General features: G+C 37.6%; 2 protein-coding genes across 10 annotated transcripts in view; one reads left to right on the top strand and one right to left on the bottom strand.

Moving 5' to 3' along the window:
• The window catches only part of abcc9 (ATP-binding cassette, sub-family C (CFTR/MRP), member 9), a 39,939-nt gene extending 36,506 nt beyond the window's left edge, over nt 1-3,433 (bottom strand). For 2 of the 9 annotated variants that reach the window (XM_084407130.1, XM_084407133.1), the window contains exons 1-5: nt 3,198-3,429; nt 1,838-2,006; nt 728-869; nt 523-644; nt 97-263 (exon numbers count right to left, since the gene is read on the bottom strand). In XM_084407130.1, the coding sequence (XP_084263256.1) occupies nt 97-263; nt 523-644; nt 728-869; nt 1,838-1,985 (579 nt within the window). In that variant the 5' untranslated portion in view covers nt 1,986-2,006; nt 3,198-3,429. Of the gene's footprint in view, nt 1-96; nt 264-522; nt 645-727; nt 870-1,837; nt 2,007-3,197 lie in introns of all 9 variants that reach the window. The other 7 variants (XM_084407129.1, XM_084407131.1, XM_084407126.1 and 4 more) reach the window with 6 other exon arrangements.
• A 6,698-nt stretch (nt 3,434-10,131) lies between these two features.
• On the top strand, nt 10,132-23,026 carry plxnb2a.3 (plexin b2a, tandem duplicate 3). The gene is made up of 6 exons (XM_084407891.1): nt 10,132-10,261; nt 15,622-16,748; nt 16,834-17,022; nt 18,120-18,248; nt 19,042-19,142; nt 21,502-23,026. Exons 2-6 carry the CDS (start codon nt 15,624-15,626, stop codon nt 21,641-21,643), a joined length of 1,686 nt encoding a protein of 561 aa, XP_084264017.1. The 5' UTR covers nt 10,132-10,261; nt 15,622-15,623; the 3' UTR covers nt 21,644-23,026.
• Nucleotides 23,027-25,987: the final 2,961 nt, after the last annotated feature.

The following is a 25,987-nucleotide window of genomic DNA, read 5'->3' as shown; positions in this document are numbered from 1 at the left end:
ATCAAATTAGAGGCATATAATCTTAAAAAAAAAAAAAAAAAAAAAATACAAAATAAGAAATAAAAATATGTGCCATGTGACCCTAGATGAACTCACTCTGACTCTGATAACGTTGATCTCGACAGCCATGAGCAGGCCGTACAGGACCACGAGCAAAGCTGTGATACAGAAACGGAGATCTTGCACCCCCAAGTTCACCTCTGCAAACTTCCATAACTTTATCATCTTGGTGATGAAAGCCAGAATCCAGTAAATAAATAAAGCTGTGAAAGTATTTCTGAGGTTAGGTCTCATTCTCATACAGAATCCCAAAGACAGAAACTAAATTTGATAATAGCTAAAAATATGGATCGACCATTACATGTTGCCAAGCAACAGACAGAAGGAAAGTGCTTTATGTAAATTAGAGGACCCGGACCAACTGTTGTAAGTTATGTAAGTAATGAAACAACCACACTCAAAGAACAATTTAGTATTAACTGCCAGCATCACATTTGAATAGTGAAATGGCCATTGACTTACCAAGCAGCAGTTTTGGGAAATTGGCTGTTTCTATATTGTGATAATATACGACTGATGTCGTGGCGGCTATGAAGCCCATCAGCGCTGGCATGAAGAGATGCAAGTGATTGGACTCCATCTGCCTGAAATAATCCATTCATACACAAAGACATAAACATAAATGCATAGCGGTCGGTCATAAACACACAAATAAACTGAAACCCACGTATTGGAGACGATTCCCTCTGCGATCTCGCACACGTGCACAAACAGCAGTGTGAAGGTGAGGATCCAGCGCAGGTTGTGGCCTGGGAAGTGCAGCCAGGTGTTATGGTGGATCTGCACCTTTGAACTCTGGCTACCCCAGCCTGGACACAAAAACATGCCCTCCATCACTTCAACATATCTTTATTTTCAAATGTATTATCCGAAACACGTGTTGAGAGGCTGGCAGGCATCAGAGACTTGAGAACATGTCTGGCAGCATGAAACTTGTTTTATAATGGTATCATTTTTTTATTCCCTTGTGTATCTAATATAACATACAGTTAACAATTACTTTTTCCTAGACGTTTGTTAAGCAGCATTTTGTATCCGTCTCCGCCTGTCTGTCTCATTCATTCGTTGTTTTCCTTTCTTTGGCTAATAGTGTAATAATTCTTCTATAGGAAACATTTTTTTCATTATGAGATAGGGTATAATGCTTACAGACCGAATGAGGAATGGCAGTGACACCATTACGGCGTCAGCGTAAAGGACTTTGCCAAGGTTTGAGTAAAGGCTCTTTGGGGAACTGATACAGATAATGAATTGGCCCAAGTAGGTCTGATATCGTGTCTAGGTCCCACAGCTTCTGATGACATGACGGATGTCATAAACAACCAGGGCGTCACAATTTAAGAATCGACTGATTTGGAATTGGAACTGAGTTGGCTACACCCCACAGGAAGTTGAATTGGAATGACAAGGACAGGATTTCTTATTACTGAACTGTAATACTAAGAAATTCACACATCACACAACAGGTGCTCAGTTTAAGCTTAATGTTGTGTGGCTCCTGAAATAATAAATAAATAGAAATTATATAACTTAAAATAATTTAAAATAATAGCTGTTATTATAATACTGTATAGATATATATACTCACTCACACAATATTTCCCCACCTGTTTAACCACACCTATTATCTCACAATCCTTCTTAACTTCTTTATGGATAATTCATTTGAAAAGACAGTCTGTATTAAATTCTGAATGGAACCAAAAAATTCTGTTTCACAAACTGCAAAGCATGTGCATGGTTGTCGAACACGGATAAAAGACAAGGGCATTCATACCAATGAAGAGGATAGGGAAGGTGATGAAGAGAAGAAATACATGAGGGACGAGGTTGAGGGCGTCCACGAAGCAGCCATTGTCAAGGACTCCTTTGTCCACACTGTAGGCATTACTACCATTGTCGTTCCCACAGAAAGACAAGGCCATGTCACCTGTGTCTAAAGGAGCCTGGGCATGGATTTAAAAAAAAGAAGGAAAAGTTGAGGTTAGATTTGAACATATAGCATTCAAAGAGGTTAAATGTAACCCAAAAAATAAGACGTAATAAAACCAAATCAAGTGTGCATTTAACCTTACTTAGCTTTGAGCCCAAACTGACAGCACTGAAAGCAGTATTCCTGTAGTTATTATTGACTATGAGGTCTGGCATAGTATTTGACTACATTGATCCACTGCTGCCAATCAGTTTAAGAGCAAGATTAACAAACCCTGCAGTGCCTGTACCCATCAGCTATCTCATTTACCAAAAAAAGTTGAATTTCTCATTCAGGAGAGCTGCATTATACAACACCACAACCAGTAATGTTTGCTCATGAGGAATATACTCTGGTAGATTGAAGCTTGCATGCTGTATGTCCTCCGGTGACCCATCAGTGTGTGGATTATTTTTGACAAACCTATTTTAATTATTTTAACATGTTTAAATTATATTAAAATATCTATATTATTTTTACATTATATCATCATGATATCATATATATATATGACATATATATCAACACATTGGAAGAAAAATATATATTTTATTTATGTATATATGTCGCTGAAATTATATTTGTCTTTCATTTTAAATGTACACTTGTAGTACGTGATCATTTTTGTTTATAAATGCCAACATTATTAGCATAATGCTATATGCTGTGAAAGCATTCAATCATGCAACCAAATGGATCCGATAAAAGGGGCTACCAAGAAAGAGAGTAGCATTCAGAGGGTCACGTGATCACAACACCAAGAGGCGAACCTCCATGTAAAAGTTAAGTTACTGAAATGTCAGGGCTCTTCACGCCATGGTTTTATAACAATTACTTAGTGCAAATTTAAGATACTCTAGGACTTAAAACTCATGTATGGTCTTCTTGATAATATTAACAAACAATGTGTGCTACAGTGAGCAAAAATGCATTGCTAGGTCCTGTTTGAGACGAAATGACATGAATTACAAAGTAAATATCCATGGCAAGTGCATTAAATAGAACAAACTCATTCATACTCATCGCTTTACATCGCTTTCAAATCCTTCCACATGCTCATTGACAGCCTGACGTTGTCTTTTCTCAACTTTTAATTGGCATGAATATACATAAAATAGTAAAACCCACAGTGACAGTCATATATGATTATTAAACAATCACTTACCGTAGTTATTGCTCTGCTTTAGCAGCTTTTCATGCCCGTTGCCTGGTGTTAGAGGAGTATTTTTAGCTGCGGAGTATCAGCTGCTCATGGTCTCGCTCTCCCTCTTGCTCTTGGATCGTATTTCCAAACTTGAACAGGAATGTTGGCATGAATATGGACCGTCCTGAGAAAATAGAGATCGACTGTGACACTGTGGCTGCGTCTCAAAACCTTGCGAGATGCCTGCCTACACAGGGGTGATGCCCGAACGTGATGTCTAGGTAAGCAGAGGGAGAGTAAAACACAAGAGTTGAGACAGATAGTAATGTTTCAATTAGTGGCCAACCGAAAAGCGTTTTTTTTTTTTATGAAAGAAAATGTATATCATATACTGTAAATGATAACAAATAAGATACAAAATTTATTGAATAAATACATTTTCAATATTTACTTAAAATTAAAATTATTCTATGCATCTGTAGATGTCTTGATGCAATTTAATAGGTATAATATACATTTATGCATAACAGGTATTTAACAGAATTATTATTATTATTACATATAGGCTAATTTAAAAATGTAACAAAAAAACATTAAAACAATTTATTCCATTTTGTCAATTTAATTTCTGATTAATTCCTAATGAATATTTAATTAAGTGAGCCCAACATTATGTCAATAAACAGTTACATTTTACAACCACATCCTGTCCAAGTACACCTTTTGCTCACTCAGTTTCCGGAATAGTGCTTCAGTCCCAGTTGTTTTCCCAGCATGCACAGGGGCATGAATGGTTATGGTAGCATCTTTGACAGTTTGCCAGTCTCTCATCATGTTTAGTATTTTATTTTCTTGTGGATGTCATTGCTCTATTCTATTTTTTTATTTATTTTTTTGCCCTAGAAGTGTTTATGTGCACATGCATTTTGCAATCCTATCTAAAAAATACTTATTAATAAACAGTCAAAACATAAACAATAGGATATAACTCTTTAATATGATACAGTTTGATGTTTCTAGAGTTACTTTATTACAATTACAAATTGTTATTTAGTATTATTTTTGCTTATTAGACATGATTCACTTTTAAGGAACTCATGTGATGTTACTTACTCAATTATAAACATAGTAGCCTATGTGTAATGTTCATAATTTGTTTTTACGTTTTTGAGTAGGCTAAATAGCCTACTGTAGGCTACAGTGTCGTCTACTACAGCACCGAAGTCACATGGCTATTGCCTCGGTAAAATAAGTTTACCTGACAAAAAACGAAATAAAATTTAGTCTCGATTTAACCTTGTTCGGATGTTTTACAAAACGGCATATTTCTACATGAGCCAAGTGACAAATCCATGTTATTCAGTTTATGAAAATACGACCAAGCGTCAAAATACAATTATAATGCAACGTAACAATAACATATCCATAGAAGGCCATTGCAAATGAGACAAAGCAGTGAGCGTCATTCATCAGCCTTTGGGATTTGAATGAATTCATTTAAGATGTAGGCTAATGCGCCAAGGTTGCGGACACACTCACCTAGATGCCTCCGAGTGTAGTTTTTGTCATCGATAGTTGCCGTAAACCCGCTCCGACATCAGATAGACACTGAACACGATGGTTGTTGTATCTCCGTGTCCTTTCGGTATTGAAGAAAGCGCGCATCAGTGCTTCGGCATAGCGTTGCTATGGCGTCAGATATAAAGGAGGGATGCCCGTGCACGAGCGTGTCTCCTCCTGATGTAGGTCACATTAAGAATAACGGGACCGTACCGAAGATTCAGTGGCAGGTGCATAATACTCAATAAACTAAAGAGGGTTTACTAGTGGGTTAGTAGCTAAAATAAAGAGAGAATGTGGAATATGTGGTCCATTACGCCACATAAGGAACTCAACATGATGCATAGTGATTTCATTCACTAGGGGTGTGTGTAGATTTCGTTTATGGACCCAGGACCTATAGGCTAGTGGCAATACAATCTAAAAACAGTCTTTCCGCATTGTATTCTCAAAGCAGTTTACTCTTAGTTTGCTGCATGATTTTCTTTTAATGACCCTCCAAAATATTAACTATATCAGCTCATGCGGTTTCTATTCTTCAGGGAAGAACAGTCTTGTGGGAGTTGTAGTTTTTTATTCACATTTGTAGTTTTGCTACAAATTCTATCTATCTATCTATCTATCTATCTATCTATCTATCTATCTATCTATCTATCTATCTATCTATCTATCTATCTATCTATCTATCTATCTATCTATCTATCTCTCTGTCTGTCTGTCTGTCTGTCTGTCTGTCTGTCTGTCTGTCTGTCTGTACTCCCACAGCCCCAGCAATAAGGCTAAAGTACCCCATTATTAATAACAAACCATAAATGGTTTGTGTTAATTTTAGAAAAACATACGTGTGAAGTAGCACATATGTGACAAATGTCACACAGATTTATAAACACATTTGTTGGTTTACTTTCCTTATAAATGACCTGAACATATCATTAGATTAATCACAATAGTCTGTTAGTTTTTGTTTTATAGGCTTTAGAAAAGCAGAATGAAAATGTTGACCACTGGGATACATGTCCCCTTTGTTGGCGTGTGCAAAATGTTAAGGGTCTTCAAAGCCACTGACTGACTGATGCTGGGACTTCATGGGAAGCAGGACCTCCATTCCAGAGGGACAGAACTCAAAGGTCACAGATGGTTTGAAGACTGAAGTGTGATGAGAACTGCTGCAGGGTGAATGTGCATGTATATGACTGAGGGAAGTGAGGGTGTGTGAGAGGTTGAAGAAGCGCTGGGTTTGTATGGGGATTATGGAAAGTGAGCGTGTGTGTGCAAACAGTCACTTCCCCTTTGTTTCCCTAGAGACCAGAAGGGATCAGTCCTAACCCAGCCTCTCCCCCACAGGGAGTAGTACAGGATGCAGCCCATGTGTGAGCCATCAAAGGCCCTGTGGTGACACCCAGAGCCTGGGACGAGGTGCTGTGACTGGGGACAGAGTGGTGCATTTGAGGCTGAAGGATTCTGGAGGCCAGGGGGTCAAACACAACTTCTTTGAGAAAGTTTTTGTTTCCCATAACTAAGCTGAGAATCGGCGGTTTCCACACGTATGCATGTGGTGTGCGTCATCAAATGAGACATTAAGCATAGAGACAATTAAGTTATTCCTATTTTCCCCTTGAATCTGTGATTATTTCACTGTAATTAGCCTATCTAAAAAAGTATGTTGCCTATCGCAATGTTCAATTTGTGATATTTGTGTTGTAAGAGTAGTAGTATGTCTTCTATTATTACAAATGTACTGTATTTAAATGTATTTTAATGCTATTGACCATCTTGGACCATGCATCAATTGACCAGCTTGGACCCACTAATTACTTGCTTGAACCAGCTACAGTAATTACCAGCTTGGAATAAACTGAGGAGCAGCATGGATCGGCTAATGACCAGAGTAAACCAGCTAATGACCAGCTTTAACCAACTAATGACCAGCTTGGACAAACTGAGGACTAGCTTGGACCAGCTAATTACCAGCGTGACTAAAGCTTTAACCAGCTAATAATAACTAGCTTGAACTAGCTAATGACGAGTTTCAACCAGCTAGAAACCAGTTTCTATGTTCCAAAACAGCCAGCATAAGATGGATTTTCCAACAGGCTTGACATTTAAAAATTTGTTTTTATGGGGGGAAACTTACAGCACATGGAGAAAATTATAACCTCGGTGCTGACATTAATTCTGGGACTAGGACATTGGGAGACCTTTATGAAAGGGACATCCACAGGAAATGAAGCTTATCTTTTATATAACAAAATAAATGGAAAATGATGATGTCTTTCCTTTCCTTTATTATAAATATAATAAAAACTATAGTTACAAAAATGTAATTTCCTTTAAAATAATTATAATTATAAAAATCTATGCAATCTGATAGCAAAAACGATATTTTCCTTGTGAAATCAAAGAAAGGGTTTATTTCAGCTCTAATGTAACGCTCGAGCTGACTCAGTGTTGTCACTTGGCTCAGTCTGCTGGGTTCCTTGAAGTGGTTAGAAAAGGACAGGAAGTCTTTTACACGTCCCAAGCATCATGCGTATTTATCAACTCAATAATCAACATAAATACAGAGAGACAGATGAAGGGGGAAGCTGAGAAAATGACAAGTGAAAGAGTGGGAACATGAAACTGCACACGTACCTCTATTAAATAAACAGTCTCTCTCCCTCGCTCTATGTGTAAACTGTCACGGTCTAACCTCTAAGGTACTTTCACATAAACAGCCCTATACAATAAACAGACCCAGACTGCAATGTTAGTTTAAACTATGATTAAACACTTGCACTTGCTAACATAGACTCTACTTTCCTTTACTGTATGTTAGCATGGATGCTAAATGCTAGCATTTTCCTCAAACTGCACCTTTTGGACTTTTGTTTTATGTGGTAAATGTGTGCACAACAGGACATGTGAGACAGAATGGTGGAAAAGAGAATGGATTGTCTATAGAAATAGAAGAAGAAGAAAAGCAGTCTCATAGAAAATACCAATTTGTTTGCTTGTATCTACAGTAGGCTAGATGCCAGATGCTGGACCACTCAGGTGCACCTATGCCTAAATTTAGTGCCTAAGTTAATCATGCCTAGGTTAGCATAAATGCAGGCAGCTCAAGTGCTTCAAGTAATTCATTGGAAGGTGGAACTAGCTTATTGTTTATAAAATTGTTGTTCAAAGACTTACAGAATGACATTAATGATTATAGGCTAGATCTCTTTGTTTCTTTGGCATTGATGACATTTTAAAATGACAATATACTGTCACCTAGTGGTTTGACACACAAAGTACACTGTTGCAACCAACATATTTTAAGGCAAAAAACATCTTAAGATGTTCAAAGTAAAAAAAAAAATATATATATAAATATAATAAAAACTATAGTTAGCTACATAATTATAAGTAGTTTTAAAATAATTATAATGATTAAAATCTATGCAATCTGATAGCAAAAACTATATTTTCCCCCATAGAATGTAACTAAATAAAGCCAGTATATATTTTTGAGATGTAGATTTTGTAATGTTGGAACCTCAACTTAAACTTTTTATTTTCAGTTAGTCATCAAGGAACAAGTTTAACTGTATGTTTTTCATCTAATAATTATATTTTTATTTTATTTAAGCTTTATTTCAATTTTAAGTAATTTTAAGTGAATGACTTTAAATGATTTTGTTTCTAGTTTTAGTGAACAATAACAGCACTAATTCCAAACCCTTCTCTGCTTACTCAGCTGTGTTCATGGACTCAAGCGCTTCTAGAGTGATGGATACATCAAGGTTGCTGTTAATTAGCAGTGAGACAAAAAAGTGAGTTTCAATCATTTCCTCGCAAAAAAAAAACAATGTTCTTGTTAGCTGGTTCAGTGTTCCACTGCCAAAGTAATTTGTAATCCTGGGGACAGCAGCACAACCCCATTATGATTTTTTTTATTTATTTTCAACTTCTGAAGGTTATCTGGAAGAGCGTTGCCCCTATTACAATTTCAGAACTTCCCACTGAATTGTTCTGCTCTGTGAAGCCTATTATTTGATACCAACCAGCCATAAACCACAGAAATGAATTAATCTAATCACATACTGATGCAATAGATTCTAGAATCAGGGTTTAATCCTTAGTACAAATAAATAGCTTCCGGTTATGTGTGTGTGTGTGTGTAAGCAACACTCAAGGCAATTAATCAATCAAAGCATAATTTTTGAAAGCCAAGAATGGATCTGGCTCCTGAAAGAGCTGCAAAGGAATTATTTAAATAATTGTCTTTTGATGATTTGTATTGTTTGCACTGGGAATAATCTGGGAATCTGATCAACAACACTGGACACTCTGGCACAGTGTCTTCCTTCAAAGAGCTGCTCTCAGTCTTCATTAGTGGCTTCATTAGCGTTCTCACATCTCTGAGCACTCGTAATCAGGTTGATGATGAGAACTGGGTATTTCACGGCTCAAGTTGCCAACTGAAAGAATTATCGATTGAGTTATCTTTATTTCTATTAAAATATTGAAAAGATATAAACTATTTGCCTATATGTGTCTGGATGAGCCAGATTATTGCAAATCTCAAATTTAGTGTAGTGTAGGAGAGGAAAGGATCATTTTTTGATTCCAGCTCAGGCTTCACAGAGGGCCTGTGGGGGACCTCAAGGATGTTTGAAGCAAAGCTGGAGCAAATAACTATTTCTGATTCCCACTTCCACTTTGGAAAAGGCATTTTTCAAGCAATTTTGTAGACTGATACAGGAGGAATAGATCTACGATCTGATAAGGGAAGAGAGACTTCAAGCAGTCTGGGACCTAAACATTTGGAAGAATGTCTCATCACCATCAGATCCTTACCGAAATACAGACTCTGTGATTATAGCCACAGTTATTAAAGTATTAAAAGAGACAATCATGTAGTAAAGGAACAGCCATTGAAGTTGGCTGCTGTATATTGCAATTTCTTAATGTATTAACTTTACTGAAACTAATATTTCTGGTACCATATTCTGTTTTATTTTATGACAGTTTTTTTTGTAAATTGATCTTTTAGCAACATTGCATGCCATAGGCTAAAGTTATCAGTTATCTGTTATATTTAATTATTGTGTAGGCCTAAAATGTATCTGAATTTATCTTATTTTATTATGTCATTGTACTGAAACGTTGGCAATATTACATGCAAAATCATGCCATTGAAAACTTGAAATTGAATTTAAATGGATAAAGAGGTAAATATATATCTATAGAGAGAGAACGCTTGCGGGTGCGTGTGGGGATGGGTGAGAGAGCGCGCGAGTGCTCCCTCTAGTCAGGCGGGCAGGTCCAGAGTCCTGTACGTGTGTCCTCATCATACTCTTTGTCCTCATCCATCAGCTGTGGGGACTTTTGCTCTATCGATTTTTTGGTCCACTTTTTGTAATACTGTTTTTTTTTTTTTTTTTTTACTAGCTTCAGTGATCTATTTGGGTGAGGAATAATTTAATCTTTCCTCGCGATCGGTCTCTGGCAGTTTACGAACAGAAATCTTGACCTTCGCGAGTTGTTTCTCCAGAAAGGTGAGTGTTGAACTTTCTGTTTGTTTCGACTGGTTTACATTTTTTCAGTCGTGCGTGTTTGTAAACTTTAAAAACAACGTCTGTTCGCTTTATTTCCTTGAGTCTCGCGCGTTTTATGACTTTAACCGTTATTACGTTTGGGAAAATGTTGTTAATTAGGCTAAATCAGAAGATGTATGTGATTTAAATTGGATTCACAGTTACCGCTTTTGAAGCTTTATAACACTTTCAAGTCTCATTATTGACATTATTATTTTATTTGTTTTTGCGATAAAGCACGCGCTGGGGTTGGTGAAAAAAAAATTGCTCTCCTTTACTCATGTTGGCTTTTTGTAGCCGGATGTTTAGTTCCTGTAACACTGTGCTGATGCTTGACATATGTTTTCTTAATAGTGCATCTGGCCCATTCCCACCTAAGATGCTCTTTAGTAATGTGAAACAAGGTTTAATGATGGGATATTTAGTTCTACATGTTGTGTTTGATTGACCGTGAACTATTTGTCACAGCCCGAAGAAAGCACAGCTATCTCTGTTCCTGTCGTCATCATCTGAAGAGTTTCACATACCTTCATTTCATTTTCTCCTGGCTTGTTTATTCTCCCAATTACACCCAGGCAGCTCTCATATTATACAAGCTGTTGTGATGAAATCTCTGTAAACTCTTACATATTGTTTCAATGTCTGACAGTTTTGTAGGTTTCAAACCAATTTGGTTACCGCTACTGTATGAACCCTCATCATTGCATTCTGCACATTTGAAATGCTAGGTGCACATATTTGAGGATCATTTAAATCTGGAGATAATGTAGGAGGCTGTGAAACACAAGGTTTCATGAGTTGTAAGTGATGCGCCAGCAGACAGACACAGAAGTGTAGTTCACTCAAAGTCAGGTTTATTAAGCTCGTACAGCAAGTCTAGGACTTTAACCAAACACATTAACAGGAAGAGTGTAGTAGATAAAGATAAACGACTCCTTATATGGTAAGGAAATAATTATGGTGGCTTCTTATAGGAAATAACTAATACTTGCCTTAAGGGCTTCTGTGACTAAACAGTTTAAAAAAAGAAATGAGTGATATGAGATGCAAACATTATCTCTTAACACTAAGCTATCAACATGATATTTGAAGTATAAAAGTGCACACAAATATTACGTACAATATTACATTTTTAATTATTATATTCTGTAACTTTTTTAATCAGTATTTAGTAAGTCAGTGTTAATGAAATACAAGCTTATTTATAATCAATATTTCTCTTGCCATCGGTTGTACACATAGGCTTGTATTTAGCAAGCATCTCCATTTTTATTGTTCCAACTTAGGGTTATGACCTTCAACACACCCAAAACCTTCAGTATTAAACTTCTGGATTTATCCTGGACTTTTTGTGCTACAGACATAAGTTATACTTCAAAAAATGTGGGTTGTTTGCCATATTTAGGGAAAAGAATATCAAAGACACTTTTAACTAGAGACCACAATAAGTTTTACGTTCACACCAAGTACGATGGCCCTAGTGAAATACTTGCTGTGCCCCTGTAAAACATTACTGATAAATCATTGTCTGTCAATGGAGATTGTCATACTGACCTGAAGAATCATTGTCCCTGATAACATTTAAGCAATCATGTCCTGTGTATTTTCCATCAACTGTTTTAAATCAGAATGAATTCTGTGAGAATAGGGAAGTACACACCACAACTATAACAATAACGACGAGGAGAAATGATATTGTTTGAATCACTTTCAGAATAAATGTTTCCAGCTGATGAACAAATAATAACGTTGACTGCCAATCAGAATCCATTCGACTTTAACATGCAATTCAAGGAGTGTGTCATGAATCACACTGCATTCTTATGTGATGGCTTGCTTAGTCAGAGCTGTGTGGCACACTCAGCACAAATATCAAGTCTGAGAGACTGGAATAATTGTTTCTGTTAATAATTTGACCTGTATGGGGGAGATATGATCATCAGTGCAGATAATTATAATGAAACTTGTCAGTTTGCCAAATGTCAGTTTACAGTCCAGACAATTTGCATCCAAGATGTTTATGTCTTTCTTCACTTTACTTTTGGTGTACTTTTGGGAGAGCAAGATGGGGCCAGTGTACTCGGCTTGCCGTCTCTCTCGTTTGTCTCAGTTTGTTGTACCTTTGGTACCTGTTCGTCTGACATCTGTGCTGTTTGTATTATACACGGTGTTACACTGGTATCATGTAGTCTCAGTGCTGACATACAATCATCAAGACTTATTCAACATTCAAAGCAGTATGGGAGATATCCGCAGATTGTGTCCTGGATCGGATCAGCTTGGAGGGCCTTCATTTGACGCGATGTTCACGGGATTATAGATATGCTTTTCATCTCCCAGTTCGTCTCCCAGACTTCACTCACTCATCTATTTACTCTGCTCCTCCCCGTTTACGGATTCGTGTAATGTCCTGGACTCATTTGGTTTTACTCAACATATGAACCAACCAACGCATGTCCTAGGTCATACTCTTGATCTTATTATGTCATATGGGACCCCTGTAGATAATGTATGTATTGAAAATCCTTCCTTTTCTGATCATAAGCCCATTGTATTTACGATCCCTGTTGTGAGCTCTGTCACTGTGAATAAGTCTGTAGGCTCTTATTCTCGCTTCATAAACTCACTCACTGCCTCTCAGTTTAGTGAGAAATATTTAGCTAATGCCGTTGAAGGATTGATCTTGAATGCTGAGTCTTCCCAGTCTTCCAAACGATCAGATGGAAGCATGATCGTTTAACTGTATCATTTGAGATTTTCAAAGAGTGTTTGGTTAAGTTTCAGAGTGCTGCAAATTCAGCTAGATCAAAATATTTCTCTGATTTAATTGCTAAACACTGTCATAGAACTAAGATTTTATTTTCTGCGATAAATTCTGTAATTAGTCCAAGGTCTCAATTTCATGGGGAACCCTCGGCTGAACGTTGTGAGAGATTTTTAACGTTTTTTGCTAATAAAGTGTTAGCGATTCGTTCATCCTTCACTTTACAGCTTCCAGATCAGTCTTCGAATTCGCTTGCTAGTCCGTTTTTCTTTCATAATTTTGAGCATGTCTCTTTAATGGAACTTTGTGAAGTGGTTAACAACATGAAGACAACTATCACCACACTTGATGTTATACCTTCTGATATTTTAAAAGCGACTTTTCCTATAATTGGCCCCAGTATCCAAGCGTTGATAAATTCATCTTTGGACACTGGGATAGTTCCGAATAGTTTTAAGCATGCGGTTGTTCAGCCTTTGCTTAAGAAACAAGGTTTGGATGAGGGTTGCTTTAATAATTATAGGCCTGTCTCTAAGCTATCATTTTTATCAAAACTTTTAGAAAAAGTGGTGCTGTCTCAATTGCACTCGTTTTTTAATGCTGCAAATTTACTTGAACCTTTTAAATCTGGTTTCACTGCCCATCATAGTACAGAGTCTGCCTTGTTAAAAGTGTTCAATGACATTTTACTTGCAGTTGATGCTGGTAAAAATGCCGTATTGATCCTACTTGATCTTTCGACTGCCTTTGATACTGTATACCATAGTGTTCTAATTTGGCGTTTAGAGCATTTTTTTGGTATCAAGGGTACGGCCTTACAGTGGTTTAGATCTTAAAGACAGGTCTTTTTCAGTGGAGATAGGTAAATTTTCTTCATCTTCTGCACCTATAATTAGTGGAGTTCCTCAGGGCTCTATTTTGGGTCCCCTTCTTTTTAACTTGTATATGCGTCCATTGGGAGATATTATTAAGAAGCACAATGTTTCGTTTTATTTTTATGCAGACGATTCACAGCTGTACCTGCCGTTAAAAGCTGGCCATTCAATTCAACCTTTGTTGGAATGCATCAGGGGGATTAAGAAATGGTTAGCGCTTAACTTTCTCCAAATTAATGAGGACAAAACGGAAACGATTGTTTTTGGTTCCCCAAAATTGAGTAGTAGTATTATTAAGGAGCTAAGCAATCATTTTCCCTCTGTTTCCTCCCAAGTTAGGAACCTTGGTGTTATCATGGACTCAGAATTGTGCTTAACTAAACAAATAAATTCCGTGGTTAGGAATAGTTTTTATCAATTGCGGATTATTTCCAATATTAAATCGTTTTTATCAGCGCAAGATTTGGAGAAGGTTACGCATGCTTTTATTACCTCATGCCTAGATTACTGTAACTCTTTGTATCTGGGTCTTCCTCAGACATCTCTTGGTTGCCTCCAGTTAGTACAAAATGCAGCTGCAAGGCTGCTGACCGGGACAAAGAAATATGATCATATCACCCCAATTTTAGCGTCCCTTCATTGGCTCCCGATTCATTTTAGAATTAATTTTAAAATCTTGTTGTTTGTTTTTAAAGCTCTTAATGATCAAGCTCCATTTTACCTTAAAGATCTTCTTACTCCTCTGTCACCTTCCAGATTAAGATCTGCAGACAAGGCTCTATTATATATTCCCCGCTCCCGTTTAAAAACTAAAGGAGATAGAGCTTTCTCAGTTGCCGCCCCCCGTCTATGGAATCAGTTGCCTCTGGACATCTCCAATCGACGTTCCCTGGGTCGTCTCCAATCGACGTTTAATATATAGTCTACCTAACTAACTAGCTTTCTTCTTGCGCAGGAATAATCGAAAAACAAACTTCAGCAAATGTCCTTTAAATGCTTTAATCACGGCCAGGAAATTATAAATTACACCTCAGATAAATTAATTAAAAAAATAGATTAATTAATATCAATGACAGCATTTTCTCGGGGGGGGGCATGCCCCTGAACCCCCCTAACTACCTCACAATGTGGGCTGGTGTGGCTACAGTGCCGGGGCACATGATCCTTCAGAAATCATTCTAATACGATGATTTGATGCTCAAGAAACATATGTTATTATTATCAATATTAAAAACAGTTGTGTACAATTTTCTTTTTTCATGTTTGTCTCCATGTTTCTTTTGTCTCCATGTTGCTTGCACCACATGACTTAGATTTGGTGGAGAAAAGTTTTTCATATATTAATAATATTTTGAACAAAACTGCTTTTCTTATTTTTCCTCTAATAAAAAAAGATTATGCCAAACTCTTTATGATAGGACAGTTGTATCAACCTGACAGTTTTTACTTTATGCCCCCCAAAATATATCAAAATAAATTTTCATTCAGAAATTAAAAACATGCTCATCATAAGAGAGGTGTATTTAAGTCATTGTATGTGTGAATTGCATGTATGTTTGAATAAAAAAGAAAAGAAAATCCAGACACCCTAGTGGTTTGGTGATGACTTTTTCACAGGCCATGTAACTTGGTCGTGGACCTCTCATGTGACATAAATATTGTTTTCTTTCTCTCTCTTCAAGAGATGGCGTGGAGGGCCCTGGCAGTGCTGTCCCTGCTGCTGTGTTTTGGCTCATCTTGCTGTGATGATACTCAAGACCAGTTCTTGTCTGCAACTGTCATCAACAATGTTGTTCAGGACCCTCAAACCGGACGAATCTACCTTGGTGCCATAAATGGGATCTATCAGCTGAACTCTAAACTAAAGCTGGAGAGCAGTGCTGTAACTGGCCCTAAGAATGACAACCCACAGTGCACTCCACCGATCACTGCACAGTGCACTGACGCAAAGGAAACAAACAACATCAACAAACTCCTGCTAGTTAACTCCGCCAATGGCACCCTAGTCGTTTGCGGAAGCCTTTTCAGGGGCATCTGCTCTTTGGTAAACCTTCACAGCGTGGACAAACCGGTGTACTACAGTGACACCAAAGGTGAGAAGACATACGTGGCCAGCACCGAGGAGTCTGTTGCAGTGGTGGGGGTCATTTCTTATTATATAGATGCTAATTCTAATGAAAACCTCAGCGTATTTCTAGTAGGGAAGGGCTACGGTGGCTCTGATAGCTCAAAACTCATCAGCACTCGGTTGCTGCAGGAGCATTTGGAAATGGATGTTTTCGAGAACATGGTTGAAGCTTCCACTGTGCAAGCTAGCCCTTTTGTCCAGCGCTACCTCCACGACTTTCGCCATGCATTCAAGGATAACGGTTACATCTACTTCCTGTTCTCACGCACTTCGGGCACCAGTGACAGCAGGAAGATCACGTTTGTAGCACGCCTGTGCGAAAATGACCATCATTATTATTCTTACACCGAACTTCAGCTCAACTGCACCGTCGGTGTTGAACAACAGGAGAACATGTACAACAAGGTCCAAGCGTCATATCTGGCCAAACCTGGTGAAGTTTTGGCTAGGAATATCACCTCTTCGAATCTCAACGATAAGGTTCTGTTTGTGGTGTTCAGTGCGGATGAGGACGGCGGTCGATCAGCCTTGTGCATGTACCCACTCAACAGCATTAACTCTAGGCTTGAGGAGGTGATTGAATCCTGCTACATAGGAGAAGTTCTGGAGGACGAGAAACCAAAGACCGTTTATTCACCCTACATATCCAAGACAGAGGCCATCTGCAAGACCAAAAGAGATGTGAGTTGTATTTCTTCAACTCTGCTTCCATGTTGTGTGGTCGTTTACAACCTTTTTGAATGTGCTGTGTATTTTCGCCCAACAGAAGAATAAGGTGAAGGAATATAAATGTGGTGCAGAGTTCCTGCCGTCTCCACTAGCCAGTAAACCTGAGTATGCTCTGTCTGTCAAACCCATCTACACCCGAAATGACATGCTGACAGCTGTAGCTGTAGCGGTGGAGAATGAGCACACAGTGGCATTCTTGGGAACTGATGGAGCAGATGTCTTAAAGGTGAGTCCCTTTCCAGGATCTGGTTTCTATTCTCTTTAAAGTTTTTTAGCTATCATGAATAAGCTGTTGTATTCCAAACCAATACCGGACAAGATACCGGTATAAGCATTCATGAGTTACAGTCCCTCACTTCCATTAAAATGCATCATGGATTTTTGTCATCACCGCGGACTTCAGCTTCTCATCACATCTTCTGTCCTATCAAATGCTCTCTAGAATGTAAACTGTCCCGCCCCCTATGCTATAAATACCACCTGGCCAAAGCGACCGTTGCGTTGACGCCGCGGAGCAATATGGGTTTTTGCCAGGGTCGATATTATCCCCACCACTTTTTGAAACATCTTGCGGCATGGATGTACTTAATACAAAATACAACATCTCCATCTAACTAGCAGGGCATTAATTTAGTTCCTTTGTCAAATAAGAGGCGTTCTAGCGCTGAAATGTGTTGTTTTTTTAATCAAGCTGCTGAGTGCTCGTTGCCGCTACTATTAGTGGCATGTGTTGTATTCAATGTTGTATCCATGCCACTCTTGTGGCTCGAGCACAGGCTCGGTTTTGATGAGGAAAAAAAACTATACGAGTGTGGATTAGAACACAGAACCTCTGACACGCTGGGCAAAAGTTCTACCACTAGACCATGAAAGTACTCGTAAATTTATTAAGATTTATTCACATGAAAATTCTCGGCTCTAACAATATATATTAGTAGATCTCATACATGACAAATCCACCGTGCTATTGTAATTGATTTCTGGACATCATAATGTGTGTTTGGATGCTCGAGTTTTTTTTACGGTTTCCAACTGTACGTTGGTTAAGAATGAAATGGCTAGAATTTATTCAGGTAAATTTCAGGTTTGACTGCTGTGGTGGTCTGGCTTTGTGCAATAATATGGGCTGGTAAAAAAAACGAATTGTTGGTTCAAACCCAAGGATGGATGATTTATGAGCTACAATCACTTGAGAGCAATGCACTTAACCCCAGGACTTTCTCTAGCTGTACTACCCCTGTAATATAGTGTTTACTTGTAAGTCGCTTTGGATAAAAGCATTTTCAAAATGAATAAATGAGTTCATTAACTTTTCGCTTGCAGGTGCATCTTGACTCCAGCCACAATGACTTTTATCACAGAATTCAAGGGGAACGGACAGATGGTGGGGTGAACAAAAACCTCTTTTTTGATTCAACTTTGGATCACTTGTACATCACCACTGGCAGAAAGGTTTGTCCATGTACACATTCACAACACTTATAACGTTAAGATAACAGATTATGTTGAGTCGGCAGAGATCATCCACTGGTTAAAATCTGTTTGAATAAGGTTGGTTTGCCAACTTTAAAGAAAGGATTTTTGAATGGAATGACAGAAAATATATACAAATGTCACATGATATCACACATCTTGGCGACATCCCTAAAGTCTGTTAACTGCCACAAAAAAGTGACAGCAGGCTGTATTCATATTCTTTTAGCCAATCAGAAGACTGCAAGGTGCTCTCTTCCCGTCAATCATTTTACAAATTAACAAGACAGCCCATATATTAGTAAATTAGAAGCAGGAAGCTGAGGTGTATCATTCAAGTTAACAGGCACATTTCGCTTCATAAGCAGTTGTCAGTTTGTTGTGCATTTTTGTGTAGCCTACACTGTTTCAATGCTTCTTATACCTCTGAGATGACGTGTGTGCTAATTTACACCTAAAATTATTGGTTCCTGACTAAAACCTTTGGGTCCTGAAGGTGCAGTCATATTAACCATTGCTCTTGCAAATTTTTTGTGGGCAAACACCAATAGTTTCAGTTGGAATCCGCCCTATCGAGAGTTTCTCTTGAGGAGAAAATTTGCCCCATTGACCAACAGAAAACTGCTTGGTTTGAAAGGGACAATGGACTTCCATTGTGACCACAGCTTAACATTCTTAATGGAGAAGCAGATCCTTCAGTTACAGATGCATCAGATATTAGACATCTTAAACTAAATAAATAAACAACAGTTCTTGCTTCTCTTTTGTGTAGATCAGCAAAGTGCCAGTGCATTCCTGTGAGCAGAATAATGACTGTCACTCATGTGTGTCCCAACTGGACCCATATTGTGGCTGGTGTGTGTTGGAGGGCCGGTAAGTCTGTTAGATTAATTTTATTACCAAACGCACAACATAATTTGGACATTCTTGTCCAGTAAATGACAGGACAAGTAATAACACTGCCACACTTCAACATAGTTTGATATTTCTACTGCCAAATAAAAGACTCATTGTTCCTTTGGGTCATGTGACTTCCATCTCTATTAAAGTATGTTTTAGAGCAGGAAACTGTTTAGAAATCTCGTTTTAACCCTCTGGGGTTGAAAATAAACAGGGTGTGCTTTCTGCCTCTCCGTCTCTGTGAACTTTTATTTTAGAGCATGTCTTTAAACTTAAACAAAACTCAGCGAATACTTGTCACACAGACATGAGCAATGTATCTTTATAAACATTTACGTGTCTACTTTTAAATGATTTAATTCAAAACGAAAACAAATATTCTCTGTTTATGTAATCTGTATGAAAAGAGAGAGATGTCAGTCCGAAGCTCATTATCTGCTAATGTGAACGCTTACGGAGAGTGCGCGTTATTGAAATGCAAATGATCTGAGGCGACCCATGCAAACCTGTCAACTCCCACATCATTTTGATAAAACGCATCAAGTTTAATCAGATTCATGTACTTTACGTCGTCTTGGGACGCTGTGAGGAATAATAATAGCGTAATAATAATAACAATCCTGGGAAAATTTACCTCAGAAGTGCTGGTTTCAGTTTTATTTCATGGAGCAATGGATCCAACTGAGGATTGTGAATAGCAAGTTCTATTAAACGACAGTAGTGTCTTTAAATGACAAAAAGACTGTTTAAATATGAATCCTGCGTGTTATGCATGTGTCTGTGTGAATGAATAACACAGATGCGCTCTTTTGTTTACTACACGCACTTATATTAGTAGACATGCTATTTTTACATGAACATGACTAGTTTGGCTTTTCCCAAACTATATTGCTATACGGAGATGAGTGAAATTGACTGAAATATGTTGAAATAAAATGTCTTTGTATAAGCAACGTACTAAACTGCAAATTAACATTTATATGCCCTATATTAATATATCATAAAAAGATATGTTATAGACGTAATATAGTAATTTAGACGTAATTTAGACAAGATTTCGTTGACAAGTTATGGATAGATTATGAAGTGTTCACTGTAAACTACTGTCACTACTGCCACACCAATGAAGCTTTTGTTCGCCAATTTCTGCGATTATATGTTAAATATATAATATGGGATGTTTTGTCAACGTAAAGTAGGTATATTGAATTATCAACTAAGGTGTTATTATAGTGTTTGTTCCCATGTATTTTCAAAGTAATAAATAATGTAAATGTAAAAGGCATAAAGATTATCATGCTGATTTCAAAGAAAGATTACAGTTGAAATAATGTTAAAATTGTAATTGTTGCTGATTTACCTGTAAAAACTTTTTAATAAAATATCAAAAAATATATATTTGCAAGGTTGATGTAAACAAAATCTTAATAGGTTAATAAAAGCCTTCTCATTAAATTATTTATTATTGTGTTTAGTTAGTGACAAATTTGGGGAGAGGAAAAAAATATTTCAAAACTTTCTGAAAATACAGTATGAGAATTAACTGCACAATTACTAGAAATTACTACCTTGGATATTATACAATTTGCATGCGTAAAACATCTAAATCAAGATGTTTCCAACTCTAACTTTGAACCAGTTCTATAGAATGGCCCATATAGCCTATTTGAACATTTGTTTCCAGGTTTGACTATGTACTCAAAATGTGCCTTTTGACTTTCATTCACATTTGGATTATATTGTTTACTATATTTTAAATAAACTACGCCCCTACGCATATTGCCTTTCTAAACAAAAAGTGTCTTACAAAATTTATATCAATGCATTGTTTTATGTGAATGAGTAGGTAGGATGATTTTCACATCATTTTGAAGCAAAAACACTAGGTTACAACATCCATTAGTCAAAAGTCTTGTGGACACATATTTAGTATGTGTTTTGTGGCTTTTCTGTTTTTTCAATAACCATGCATAAATGTTTTTCTCTCAAAAATACGAACATACATGTTGCTCACATATTATTGTAGCCCTGTTTGTGCTGAATGGAGTATAATGACAATTTTGCCATTTAATATGTTTATAAGCAACTGAAATAAGCACAAATGTCAGGGCATGTCAAAAAATCTCAAGGGCCCCAAAAACATGTTGTAACCCCCAAAGGTTAAAAAATAACCTTTTTAGTTTAGTTAACCTCTAAAATATGGCGAAATCCAAGTCTTGGAGTTTATTGTTAAATTTTAGCAAGTGCTACAGTATTACATTCTTGTGTTCAGCCCAGTTAAAGGAAATGCAGTGTGGCTCATTACCCATGTTTGTCTGCTTTTCTCCTGCAGTTGTACAAGGAAGAAGGATTGTCGCAAGGGAGATGGAGAGAATGCCTGGTTGTGGAGTCCAAAACAAACATGTGTAACCATTCAGTCCTCAACCATTCAGTCCTCAGTCAGAATTCAGGAGGCATTCTGTATCAGAACGTAAGACGGGTGTCAGCAAGTCTGGACTACCCCTCGAGAAAACTAAGTGCTCTCATGAAAATTAACATTTGAACTCTCTCTTGCATATATAACAGCAACAACCGAGCCGCACCACAGAGTGCAGTCACACCTCACTTCTACAATCTCCCCCTGCTCCCCCGTTCTCCTCCTCACCTAAAACTTACTGAAAACCTATGCAATGTTAAAGGAACACGCCGACTTTTTGGGACTTTAGCTTATTCACGGTATCCCCCAGAGTTACAGAGTTACGAAGCACTGCTACTTCTGCGGAGTGATTTACTCCAAATCTGAGCGAACTCTCTGCTCCTCACCACGGGGCTTCTCAGGTGCTGTGTGCAAATCACTCCGCCCAAGTAGCAGTGCTTCGCCTTCTGAGAATATAGTTCCCAGTATGTATACGGTTAGAAGATGGCTGTGTCTCATATGATCTTGTTATTTGTACATGCTGTGACTATACACATCACAACATGTTAATAGGAAAATGTTGGCGTTATTTTGTCACTTATTGGGAGCAGTATGCTAGCTGGAGCCGTTTACCTCCAGTCTTTGTGCTAAGCTAGGCTAGCGGTGGGTGCGTTAAGACAGAGTTACGGCACGCACGGAGATGAAAAGGGTATGTATGGACTCTGGGGGATACTTTGAATAAGCTTAAGTCCCAAAAAGTCGGCATGTTCCTTTAAATGTGTACAAAAAGTAACTATACATGTTTGGTATCATTTAAAGTATCTCAGTGCGCCTGGTAAAATGGTCTCATTCTCCCAGCCATAATGAAAAGCTAAAAAGAAGTTATAAAATATGAGTAATGTGATGTGCCCCTTAAAGGTGTGCCCTCGCCCAGATCCTCCATTCAAACTACCTCCTGTATGTAAATCAAGAACCCATTCAATTACAAATTCTGATCTCACAGTTGTGAACCCCTCAATAGGGGACCAAAATCTAATTATAATGACAGACACCACCATTTGGTAAGCATACTGAATTATCTGGGTTTATAAGAAAATGGGCACAAGTTTTGCGTCAGAATAGTGACGACTAATATTTGGCATCAATTCAAGTGTACTTGATCTGAAAGTAGTGAACTTCCATTTAGAACAGCAAATGCTGCTTGATCAATCTAAATTTGGGTGTGTCTTACCCCTGTTTTAATTTAATGTGTACGTGGAAACCGTGGCATGGCCAATCCAAAGCTATTATAAGAGAAGTAATGTTGGTCAGTTTATATCTGTAATAGTGGCCATACCTCTGAAGTAAACGTTAAGTTAAATTCAAGTGTATGCACTTCCATGGGGGCTATACCAAAGTATCTTTGATTGTGTAAACGTGAATGTGACCGATCTCAGGTATATAGCAATTACCTCTGTTTGATGATCAAAACTGATGAGCTTGTGAATGTGAGACCTGCGTTAAACAGAAGACATGAGGACCTCTGAGCGACATAGTTTCCTAAAATATACTTAAAGAGTTAAAAAGAATAATCAAACATTCACTCACTTTTAATGATGCTCAGATATCATTAAAACCTTTTTCATTTATGGAGTCAGATGAAATAACGAGGTAATACATATGAGAAAATGTATTTCATTTAATCTTGTTGTGTTGCATAAAAGGAAAGACAGTAATGCGCAGAAACCTCCCCCCGTATTATTGGAGACCGCCATTGGACCGATAAACAGGCTTACAGAATGCTAAAGCTGTGAAAGAGGTTTCTTTAACTGAGGTTAGGTCTCATTCTCATACAGAACCGCAAGGACATTGACTTACCAAGCAGCAGTTTGGGGGAATTGTACGGAAGCCCTGAACCGCAACGTAAAAAAAAAAAAAAAATTATGTAAAAAAAAAAAAAATTATGAAAAAAAAAAAAAAACATTTATGTAGAAAAAAAAAACATTTATGTAAAAAAAATATATATATATATATATGTAAAAAAAATGCTATCATTTCGAGAGTAAAGTCGAAATGTTTCGAGATTAAAGTCGAAATGTTTCGAGATTAAAGTCGAAATGTTTCGAGATTAAAGTCGAAATGTTTCGAGATTAAAGTCGAAATGTTTCGAGATTAAAGTCGAAATGTTTCGAGATTAAAGTCGAAATGTTTCGAGATTAAAGTCGAAATGTTTCGAGAATAAAGTCTTCCGTAGAAGTTGTGTATATGCTTGCCGTTATTTCACATTCCCGCACAGGCATTCATGCGTGTGCGTGCGTGTGGTGTGTGTGTGTGTGTGTGTGTGTGTAAACTGGATCTACACGAAATAATAGCTTTGGCTGTTTCTATATTGTGATAATATACGACTGATGTCGTGGCCACTATGAAGCCCATCAGCGCTGGCATGAAGAGGTTGTAGGGAATTATTTGAATTTTGAAAGATATTTTGAACCTACAAATATACTTCCAGATACAAACACATGCACACACTTACACAGAGGCCCGAAGCGCAGAAGACGGGAAGGACGGAAGAATGCCCATATATGGGGAACAATGTCGACACCAGAAGCCTCCTTGACTGAGGCAATAGAAGGTTGATGTCACATGATTTAGTTAAAAAACCCAAGAAACTGCATAGGAACAATGTAACCCAGTTCTGTATACTGTTTTTTTGACTGTTGGTTGTTGCATTTTTGATTTTGATGTCATGTGCATCCCTGGGGAGAAATCAGCTCTCTTCCAGTTCAGTTTATTAACTGAGATTCTTTTTGCTTATATTGCTCTGCCGTATTATCTTAACTTGAAAACCTCGGATGAGAACACGTTATTTTTTACATCTATTGCTGGAACTGCTTACAAGGTAAATAGCCTGTGTAATTTTCCACTCATACAGGACTGCCCTGTTGAGATTGGATAAGCTGAAGTATTATAACCTGTAACCTTTTGATGATTTCCTACAAATATTAATCATTGTGTAACCAGTATTTTTATCTTTTGTTCAAATACATTTTTATTTTTATAAAGACAAACACTGTTAAGTTTTACTTAAGCTTTCCTATAAGTAATAGACAGAGCATTATAATAATATCTTGCAAGACCAAGGACAACGAAGGATCCAGGAAAGATTCTGCTGGAGGGTAAGCATGAATTTGATCAATGTGCCTAGTTGTCAATGATTGTTATTGTTTCACGAGGGGGTAGGGACACACCTAGATTTACTGGTATAGATTAAACAAGCTAGTGAGGATTTAATCCTATTCTGACCTGACAGCAAAAGACTACCTAGCTACTTCGATACTAGGGGTTCTTCAGGAAATGAGATAAATACCAGATCTCACCACAAGGTGCAAGTGATTGGACTCCATCTGCCTGAAATAATCCATTCATACACAAAGACATAAACATAAATGCATAGCGGTAGGTCGTAAAACTTTCATAAACTGAAACCCATGTATTGGAGACGATTCCCTAGTCTGCGATCTCGCACACGTGCACAAACAGCAGTGTGAAGGTGAGGATCCAGCGCAGGTTGTGGCCTGGGAAGTGCAGCCAGGTGTTATGGTGGATCTGCACCTCTGGCTATCCCAGCCTGGACACAAAAACATGCCTTCCATCACTTCAACATATCTTTATTTTGTATTTTAAATGTATTATCTGATTCCATTCTGTATCTAATATAACATACAGTTAACAATGACTTTTTCCTAGACGTTTGTTAATCAGCACTTTGTATCTCCGCCTGTCTCGTTCATATGTCGTTTTCCTTTCTTTGGCTAATAGTGTAATAATTATTCTACGGGAAACATTTTCTCATTATGAGATAGGGTATAGGAGCCATACTTACCACCTTATTTAATTTTTATACATTTCTCAATGTAAATATCAGTATGTTGTTATATTGTTAAATGTGTTTATTTCGGATGTGGGATTTGCACCTGTCAACATCTCCCACAGTGGACAAGAAACAAGGATTAAAAATAGCAAACTTAGTTTTTTACCACTACAAAATGTCAAAAGACTTGCTTTGAAAATGGAATATGTTTGAGAAAAGGAGGATTATCCTTAAACTTCAAACAGTCCATCCACTCCGTTCAAGTTTAAGGATAATCCTCCTTTTCTCAAACATATTCAATTTTCAAAGCAAGTCTTTTCTGTTACATTCACATTCTTCTGTTAAAGTCTAGCCCTACATTTCCACCGGGATTGTTTCAAAGGTCAGATGTATACAACAGACGTCGGTGGAGGCTAGTACAGTATTTAGCAGACCCAAGAATACTTACCATTACTGCAGGAACGACAGAGATGGTTTACTGCAAAAAGAGGACTGCAGAAAGGAGATATTCTGCTAGTCATGGACAGCTCAGCACCTCATGGATCGTGCCTCTTGTAAGAGTAACAGAAGATC

This window comes from Rutilus rutilus (assembly GCF_951802725.1).
Source record: "Rutilus rutilus genome assembly, chromosome: 4".
In the NCBI taxonomy this organism is placed as follows: domain Eukaryota; kingdom Metazoa; phylum Chordata; class Actinopteri; order Cypriniformes; family Leuciscidae; genus Rutilus; species Rutilus rutilus.
Note: the sequence above shows the minus strand (reverse complement) of the source record. Positions and strands in the feature narration are given on the sequence as shown.

Excerpts from the sequence above, each read along its gene's own strand:
- plxnb2a.3 (XM_084407891.1), top strand. The coding sequence starts at position 15,624 with ATGGCGTGGAGGGCCCTGGCAGTGCTGTCCCTGCTGCTGTGTTTTGGC. Across the intron at positions 16,749-16,833 it reads TCTGCAAGACCAAAAGAGAT|AAGAATAAGGTGAAGGAATA; the intron begins GTGAGTTGTATT and ends TTCGCCCAACAG. Across the intron at positions 17,023-18,119 it reads ATGGAGCAGATGTCTTAAAG|GTGCATCTTGACTCCAGCCA; the intron begins GTGAGTCCCTTT and ends TTTCGCTTGCAG.